At 47.1% G+C, this 9,460-nt stretch overlaps 1 protein-coding gene across 1 annotated transcript; it reads right to left on the reverse strand.

Moving 5' to 3' along the window:
• Positions 1-283: 283 nt before the first annotated feature.
• LOC149271934 (basic helix-loop-helix ARNT-like protein 2) lies at positions 284-9,255 on the reverse strand. The gene is made up of 12 exons (XM_089506974.1): positions 9,128-9,255; positions 6,652-6,809; positions 6,161-6,237; positions 5,411-5,503; positions 4,944-5,061; positions 4,440-4,583; positions 4,089-4,329; positions 3,401-3,507; positions 2,686-2,836; positions 1,171-1,258; positions 808-916; positions 284-402 (listed from the first exon to the last, which is right to left on the reverse strand). The coding sequence occupies exons 1-12, from the start codon at positions 9,253-9,255 to the stop codon at positions 284-286; spliced, it is 1,533 nt and encodes a 510-aa protein (XP_089363100.1).
• Positions 9,256-9,460: the final 205 nt, after the last annotated feature.

The following is a 9,460-nucleotide window of genomic DNA, read 5'->3' on the forward strand; positions in this document are numbered from 1 at the left end:
TGGGATAAAATGAGATAAAACCAGGATTTTGTCACCAACCGACGTTACTGTAGGAGAAAAAAAAATGTTTCCATGGAAATTCCCCTTTGAAAGAACTAAATATTACTCAGAATTATTTTGGTGAAATAACCGTGACCCGGCTGGGGGTGGCGTCCGTGAGTTGATTGTCGAATGAGTAATAAGGAGCAAATACATAAAAAAACATAAAAAAAATAAAAATAAAATGTCAGAGCTTTCGAAGATACAGTACGTCTGATTTTAAAGGCGCTTTGAGGCCGTCTCGCTAGAGCGTCCAGGAGATGTTGTTCAGATCAGCGTCGCCGAGACCTCCGTCCGCCTCAAAAAAATTCATGAGGTCGGCCATGGCGGTTTCGCTGTCAAAATCCAAAGTCGAGCCGCCGCCTAACGACACAAAATCACAAAAATACACTTTTAAAAAAAAAAAAAACTATAATAATACTTATAATACTTAACAAAGAGGTGGAAGAACCTGCTAGTAAATGAAGTGTAAGGGGAGGTCTGTGGATGGAAAAGTCAGAGAATTTCATAGAATTCTGGGAGAATTAAGTAATGTTACAGAAATATAGATATTTGTGCGAATCTAGAAGTCACAAAAGCTGTTATTGTGGGCAGAAAAATTGTGAAACGGGCTGAATTCCCAGAATCCGAGCTCCTGGGTTATCTGCTGTTGGGTTGGGTGAGGATTTAGGGTCAGATCTTCCAGATTCTGATAAAGGTTTGGCGTGTAATAAAATAGGCATTACAGACGGATGGCGACACCAAGAATACGGGGGCTTCGCGACTTACTGAGAATTCCTTCAGGAACGGCGAACGACGGGATGATTTCATTGTGAGAAGTCGCATCCAGCTTGCCACTTCCCGATGGAGTCGATCGGACCGACTGCTCCTTCTGAACCTGAAAAAAAGATCAAAACTCATCAGAAGGCAAGAAATACACAAGTTAGGCTTTTTTGTATTTTTGGGGTTTTTTTTTTAAACCAAATGAAAGTTTCAAATAAATGAAATGAAACAAAATTATTTTCCAATAACGTTCTACCCGTGATTCTGAGCGCTATAATCGCATCATCATCATCATCATCATCACGTCCATCCCCAAAAAATGGGGATTTCTGGGTAAAATCCGCTAGCCGCCGGGAGATATTCACTTACGCCGGCCGGCGGGTTCTCCAGACTCGGAGGGGTTTTCCTTAAGAGTTCGCTGGGACTTAAGTTACCGTTGAACGGCGGGGATTGTATCCTGAAATACAGAAAATGGGCGTTTTATTGACATATCCAGCACGAAATGCAGGTTTAACACTTTCTACACCTTCACCAACGGACACTATAGAAGCCCAGGGAGAGAGGGGTATTTAAAGGGGTAATACCCAGCGGACTATGAAAGGGGGTGACTACGCCTCGCTTTACATCCCTGATGCCCCCGCATATCCCACAAATAATAAAATCACTGTAAAAACAGACATTACGGAGCTTAGCGCTCGAATCACCTCTGTAAATCCAGAATTTGTTTGGCGATCTCTCTTCCTATATTTGCAGCACCTAGAACGGTTCCGCTAGCCATTCCGGGCACATCCAGAAAGGTACGTTTGGAAGCATCTAAATTAAATATGAAATAAAATGTTTAATAATGTTTAAAGTGACTTAAAAATGATTGAAATATTTTAAAATATGATATTTTATCGTTAAGGATCCTGATGCCCCATTTAAAAAACAAAACTATCATCTTTACGCTCGTTTTTATGGTGAATCCAGATAGAAAAACTAAATCCTAGCGGTAACAATTACAATTTTCTCATGTTAGAAACATGCATCATGTTTAGAAACGACGCCCCGGATGATTATTCCTGTTAGGGGATTTTCATTTCGGGGATCGTACCTTCAGAGGAATGGGAGCTGTCGGGGAGAGACGCGGTTTCCAGAGATGAGCAGAGGCCCCTGCGGCAGGAAAAAAGGTGGAAAATAGTGATTATAGATCAAAAATACAGAAAATAAGTAAGTAGATCACATTACCATTAGTTATTTACATCGCGCCGCCATATTCAGCAGCGCCGTACAATGGGATTTTGCAATCAGTTAGCCACAACACGACCAAGTGTTGGGAACTCAACACGATCAGAAGTCATGGGGGCCGTGACTGTATATCATACAGAACACATACGCAGACATACACGCACACACTCCCTCTCTTACCTCGCCGAGTCCTCTCTCTGTACGAGTTGCTGTCTCTCTACACAGCAGCATAACAGTAAATGCGAGACGTACGGTTGGGACCCCCAAGCTCCTCTTACACACATACACCCAATAACATACATATACACACACTAACATACGTACTTACACATACTGTAACATACTAACATGCAGCCTGGCGCTCAGACTCAGCAGAGGAGACACTTAGCGGTATGCCTGTGGGCGACAGGAGCGGGGGTCTCCTTTACACCAGCGTCTGTTCTTCCACAGGGTCACGGACCCTAACGGGCGCTTCGGTTATTGAGGGCCCAGCCGGGCCAATGCTGGGCTGCACCCCAAATACCTTTATGGCGGCCCTGACTGGCAGCGAAGTCATCGGATACTCGACACATCACAGCTCTCAGCAGCGTACACGTGAGTGGCGAACGGCCGCCGTATGCAATTTACCCCACCGGTTACGGCTCTTGTGGAACTTACGAAACGACGGTGTTGACGGATACGATGTATTCGAGCTCTTTGGTCCACGGGTTTATGAAGCTGAACCACTGGCTCTTCAAGGTGATGAAAGATCCATCTTTTGTCTTAAATTTGTAGGAATTTGTCACGATCTTCTCCTTGCTTTGAAGCACTGAAACCAGAAACACGCGGCGACAGATCAGGCAGAGACCTCGGGATTTTTATCCCGCTTCTGCTATCTGTAAAGTACCCCTATTTATTGTATATGTGGGCCAGTTGCACGATTTTAAATGGTTTAGCGCGTTTCCGCATGTCCACGGGCATAAGAGACGTTTTTGAGAATGACGTCATATTAATGAACCGCAAAATCCCACCTATAAGAAGGCGGCTTTAATGTTATTGGGATCTCTTCCCTATTGTTATTTGTTGGTGAATAAAGGTCATTTGCTACAAATAAGCTGCTGGGGGGCAGAAAAGCGACCACTTAACTTTACAAGGGCGCAAATGAAACATGAAAGCCAGGAAAAGTACCACACATAGGGGGGTTACCAGACCTGAAGACAGCGCCAACTGCCACGCTCAGACTGGCAAACCGGACATGCAGGGAGGGGGTAAAGCAGCTGAGAGATACCCCCCGGCCACCAACGCCTCTCGCACAAAAGATGCCCCTGGCTTGGACCATCCGAACGCTTTATCCCAGATAAACTACCATCCCCGACCTGATGGGGGCGCTCACCGGTTTTATGCCGATCGGTTAGATGGTCCTGATCATCCTGATGGAAATATTCGTAGCAAGATGTTCCGAGAAGCTCCTGGGGCAGGTAACCCAGAATGGCGGTGGCTCTGGAGGAGTAAGAGGAGAGTTTATATTCAACGATTCTATCACCGGCAAGAGAGTTTCAGAAACAAGCGTTGGATTTACTTACGACGCGCAGGTATCGTTTTTCACAGAAGTCTCCTTTCCTGCAGCTCCGTTTTCTCTCTTGCCTCTTCTTCTTTTTCGGTCTTCATTCTTCGTCTGCTTCTTTCAGATATCCGCTCTGTTATCCTGGGCTCCCGGAGCTCTTCCCGAAGAGGAGAGGGCAAGAGCTGGCCTGCGTGGCTCCGCCTCTTTTGGCTGAAGTACTCCGGGAGAGCCAGTTAACGGAGCGGATAGTGGGGAGAAGCGGATGAAGAAAGAAGAACAAGAAGAGGCAAGAGAAGAAGTGGAGCTGCGGGAAAAGGGACCGATTTGTCCGAAACATTTTTTGGTCGGTTTGCACACATCGAGTATTCCCCCCGTGCTGGGCCGTAATCAGAATGCGGGATGTGAGCAATTTCTACTTTTTTACATTTCTCACTAGTCGTTATTTACCGACTTCTAAGCGTTCTTCTGGAACTAACATTTTTAGTATAAATGTATAGAGAATGAGCCCAATCCTTACCGCTGATCCACGTACACGAATTTCCCGTCCATGGTGTACCGGGTGACGAACTCCGTGGGCTTCACCGTGAATTCGGATTTGCACTGCGGCAGGACGTAGGGGTGCAGCCGGCCGACGGCGACCAGGCAGCTGACTGTGTGAGACTCCCTGTCCCTCTCGCATTCTTCTTTCAATCCGACTTCACTGGAGAGGCAGTTTCTCAGGTAGCCGGTGCAGTGGATCGTACAATAGCGCCTGTGATCTGCGGGGGAAACGGAGACAGGGTAACCCCCAAAAAAACTACGCAAGGACAAATAAATGTCATTTAATGTAACACACAGAATACAATCATTTCTTGTTCTAAACATTTACCTTTTTTCTTTGCGTTGTGCAAGAAGTTCTTATCCTCCTTGCTTGAGGTTCGTCCGACCTTCATGCGGCAAAAGAAAGAGCGTCTGGATCCACAGTGCAGGCGAGGGGGTCCGGCTTGAAAGTGCGCGTGAACCTGCAAACCAGCTTTCAAAAGGGGGGGTTATAAGAGCGCGTCGGTCCCAAAGCCTGCGCTTAGAGTTATATATATGATACAAAGACAAAAAAATATTCCAGCATTCCGCTTTAAAAAGTGACTGAGCGGATGGGAAATTTATATTTATTATTATTTCATAATCTTAAGACTTTTAATTTCATATTAATAGTTAAAAAAAATAAAAAATAATAATAATAGTAATAAATTATATATATATAAAAACCCAAAACGAACAATTCAATGTAAAGGTTCGCGGGAGCGTGAACGTCTGCGATGATTGCCAGCGCAGCAGCAGGGAGTAAGGACTGCGGACCTGCGCAGCAGCAGGGTTTATTACGCTGCTCGCTTACTTTTGGCATCGATGAGTTTCTCCCTGGGGGTCACATCAGAGGACGACAGCTGCTCCTTGACTTTGGCAACGTCTTTGGGGTGCAGGTAATCGAACAAGCTCTGTCCGACGAGGTCCTCCTGGAAGGAGAGCAAAGAGCGGGAGACGTGTAAGCGGCGGGGTAACGTCTCTACGGACCCTGCTCTCTAGGGGCTTCTATATCAGTCTCCTCAACCTAATTGTGAGACTGTAAGCTCCTAGGACAAGGACGCTTTTCTCCCTCTGGTTATCATTCATTTTAATGTTATCTGCCTCGGGTTCCGGGTTTATCAGAGTAGGTGGAACCTTCCCAAATCTATAATTCTGTCTGCTTTCCAATTCCAAAATTCCCAAACAGGTGACCAGCTGAGTTTGTATACTGGAGAACGGGTCGCGCGTCTCCCGGAGTTCACAAAGCGTCTCGATCCAAATCGGCCGAGAGTCTCGCACCTGGCTGTACTTTAGCGTCTTGGAGACGGATTCGGACACAAACAGGATCTTTCCTCTGTCGCACCCGACCACAAAGAGGAAGCCGTCGGCAGCCTGTAAAACACAAACCGCTTATTAAACTGCGATATAATCACAATAAAGAGAGAGCGCCGGGCAAAAGGAAATTAAAGGGACTCCGTGGTGTTCATTGAGCATCCCGAACGTTTAATCGAGACAGTTACTAGGCAACAAGCTTATTAAAGCAAATACAGTGTATCCTCGCTTTATAACGAAAGTATCTGATTGGGTAACTGTTATATGCGTCGCTATATACATGGCTATCAGGGTCTCCTCCGTTCCAAGGAGATGGATTACAGAAAATACAGCAGGAACCTTAAACTGCCTGACATTGTCCCCCCGTGGAGAGGGGGAAGCAGTTATTGGTTGCACTCGCTCATTTGAGGCACTTCCATAGTATAGCGCTGGGAGATATGATGGCGATATATGTCAATAATAATAATACCTTGTGGAGAGACAAACAAGATGAGAAATCCCTGATGGGGGTAATAGGCCCATGTGACACCCCCAGGCAGGGTAACGGGGCCCTTACCTCCTTGTATTAAGTCTAATGTGGGACTCCAGGAAGAAACATGGGTAAAAAGATCATTAATTCTAGTAGAGAACCAAAAAGAAGGTGAATTCAGATAGAAGTGGTTTGGTGGGTAAATCAGATTTGCCCCAGAAGGGGTAAATAAAGGAGGAATTACTAACCCTGAGGATCAAGCGGCGGAGCTCCTCGTGCTGTAAGAACGAGGGTTTATAACTTTCGTCCGTAAAGCTGCCGGAACCTGTAAACAGATCAGGGGGACGGTTACTGCAAAGGAAGAAGAAAGATGACTTTAATCTGGGTCAAAAACGAGACGTTCTGGTGCAGCCGTAAAAGCGAAGCAAACAGTAGGAGCGGCCCTTAGGTTGCTATTTTGATTGCTCCTCTTTCATCGGTTTGCACCAGTGTTGCTCTCTGTACACGACCCCCACAAGGTGTCCGAGCTCAGGGGCATTCCCCGACACCCTGCGCAGCCTTCATAACAGGACTTGGATTGGATCAGCCAGCAGAAGAGCCATCAGGAGTCCAACATGGCGGAGACTCCGTCCTCCACGGGGCAAACAGGCGACTCTCAGGGGCCCAAGTGCCCTGTGGGGTCAAGGTCTCTTATTTTCATTCAATGGTCGTTGACCCCGCTGTCAGTGGAATCCTTTACCCCTTAGTGACTTTAGGTGCTGCACGGCCATCCGTAGGACGGTCAGTTTGTCCAGCTTGCGGGGCGCGGGGTCGCACTGCGGGATCATGGCCGACAGCTCCTCGATCAGCGTGTTCATCTTATCCCTGCGCCGCTTCTCCGTCTGGCTGTGCGCCTCCCTGCGGGAAAACGACCAAAGACAATAGGGTAACCATGGAAACACAGGTTAGAACCCGGGTTCTGAGACAAACCCAACATGTGTGTTAACCCTTAAAAATCCCCGACACCGAAATATTACAGAACGCGGGATCCAGCGGCATCTATTAATTAAATATTGTTGCAGAGTGGGGATTGGCTGTAACACATGGTGTATAAACTGAGTGGGGATTGGCTGCGCTACATGGTGTATAAACTGAGTGGGGATTGGCTGTAACACGTGGTGTATAAACTGAGTGGGGATTGGCTGTAACACATGGTGTATAAACTGAGTGGGGATTGGCTGTAACACATGGTGTATAAACTGAGTGGGGATTGGCTGCGCTACACGGTGTATAAATTGAGTGGGGATTGGCTGCGCTACACGGTGTATAAACTGAGTGGGGATTGGCTGTAACACATGGTGTATAAACTGAGTGGGGATTGGCTGTAACACATGGTGTATAAGCTGAGTGGGGATTGGCTGTAACACATGGTGTATAAACTGAGTGGGGATTGGCTGCGCTACATGGTGTATAAGCTGAGTGGGGATTGGCTGTAACACGTGGTGTATAAACTGAGTGGGGATTGGCTGTAACACATGGTGTATAAACTGAGTGGGGATTGGCTGTAACACATGGTGTATAAACTGAGTGGGGATTGGCTGCGCTACACGGTGTATAAATTGAGTGGGGATTGGCTGCGCTACACGGTGTATAAACTGAGTGGGGATTGGCTGTAACACATGGTGTATAAACTGAGTGGGGATTGGCTGTAACACATGGTGTATAAGCTGAGTGGGGATTGGCTGTAACACATGGTGTATAAACTGAGTGGGGATTGGCTGCGCTACATGGTGTATAAGCTGAGTGGGGATTGGCTGTAACACATGGTGTATAAACTGAGTGGGGATTGGCTGTAACACATGGTGTATAAACTGAGTGGGGATTGGCTGCGCTACACGGTGTATAAACTGAGTGGGGATTGGCTGTAACACATGGTGTATAAACTGAGTGGGGATTGGCTGTAACACATGGTGTATAAAATGAGTGGGGATTGCCTGTAACACATGGTGTATAAAATGAGTGGGGATTGGCTGTAACACATGGTGTATAAAATGAGTGGGGATTGGCTGTAACACGTGGTGTATAAGCTGAGTGGGGATTGGCTGTAACACGTGGTGTATAAACTGAGTGGGGATTGGCTGTAACACGTGGTGTATAAACTGAGTGGGGATTGGCTGTAACACGTGGTGTATAAACTGAGTGGGGATTGGCTGTAACACGTGGTGTATAAACTGAGTGGGGATTGGCTGTAACACGTGGTGTATAAACTGAGTGGGGATTGGCTGTAACACGTGGTGTATAAACTGAGTGGGGATTGGCTGTAACACGTGGTGTATAAACTGAGTGGGGATTGGCTGTAACACGTGGTGTATAAACTGAGTGGGGATTGGCTGTAACACGTGGTGTATAAACTGAGTGGGGATTGGCTGTAACACATGGTGTATAAACTGAGTGGGGATTGGCTGTAACACGTGGTGTATAAACTGAGTGGGGATTGGCTGTAACACGTGGTGTATAAACTGAGTGGGGATTGGCTGTAACACGTGGTGTATAAACTGAGTGGGGATTGGCTGTAACACGTGGTGTATAAACTGAGTGGGGATTGGCTGTAACACGTGGTGTATAAACTGAGTGGGGATTGGCTGTAACACGTGGTGTATAAACTGAGTGGGGATTGGCTGTAACACGTGGTGTATAAACTGAGTGGGGATTGGCTGTAACACGTGGTGTATAAACTGAGTGGGGATTGGCTGTAACACGTGGTGTATAAACTGAGTGGGGATTGGCTGTAACACATGGTGTATAAACTGAGTGGGGATTGGCTGTAACACGTGGTGTATAAACTGAGTGGGGATTGGCTGTAACACATCGTGTATAAACTGAGTGGGGATTGGCTGTAACACGTGGTGTATAAACTGAGTGGGGATTGGCTGTAACACGTGGTGTATAAACTGAGTGGGGATTGGCTGTAACACGTGGTGTATAAACTGAGTGGGGATTGGCTGTAACACGTGGTGTATAACCCAACTGACTGCACCGTATATAACAAATAAAATCTAAAATTGTTCATTCCGAGGGTGTTTACCTGCCGTGGCCGTCGTTACTTTCTGTGCTCTCTAGGACTCTGTTTTGGAGGGAAAGAAAAACGCATTAATGGTAAAATATGAGCCGGTCAGGTAAGAAGTGAGATCGCGATCGCCGCCTTCCACCTGCCCCGTTTACCCGACCCGACTTACTGGCTGTCGGATTCACTTATTGAGCGTTTTCGGGAGAACTCCGTCCCGTGGGGCTGGAAGGCGCTGACCATGGAGCCCGGTTTAGGTCCCAGGATGCTGGACACGGCGAGGCACTGACTGGGTTCCATCATCAGGGTATCTGTGGGGGGAGGGGGGGCAAGAGCGGTGAGGAGGAGACACCCCGCCGACCCCAACCCAAACCTGCCGGAGTCAGGATGGGGGCAACAAACTGTCTCGTTAGACTGCGATGACCCACAATTACAAGAAGCCAGAGAGGGGCACTTTGGTTTTAAGGGGTGTGGTTATAGGTGTGATGGGGCGGGGCTATTTGTG

The sequence above is a fragment of the Sceloporus occidentalis genome, unplaced genomic scaffold, assembly GCF_023333645.1.
Source record: "Sceloporus occidentalis isolate IW3139 unplaced genomic scaffold, rSceOcc1.0.p SCAF_444, whole genome shotgun sequence".
Taxonomy (NCBI): Eukaryota; Metazoa; Chordata; class Lepidosauria; order Squamata; family Phrynosomatidae; genus Sceloporus; species Sceloporus occidentalis.

Coding starts and splice junctions, on each gene's coding strand:
- LOC149271934 (XM_089506974.1), bottom strand. CDS start 9,255: ATGGAACCCAGTCAGTGCCTCGCCGTGTCCAGCATCCTGGGACCTAAA. Junction 6,238..6,651: donor GCACCTAAAGTCACTAAGGG/GTAAAGGATTCC, acceptor ATCTGTTTACAG/GTTCCGGCAGCTTTACGGAC. Junction 403..807: donor CGTTCCTGAAGGAATTCTCA/GTAAGTCGCGAA, acceptor TTGTGTCGTTAG/GCGGCGGCTCGACTTTGGAT.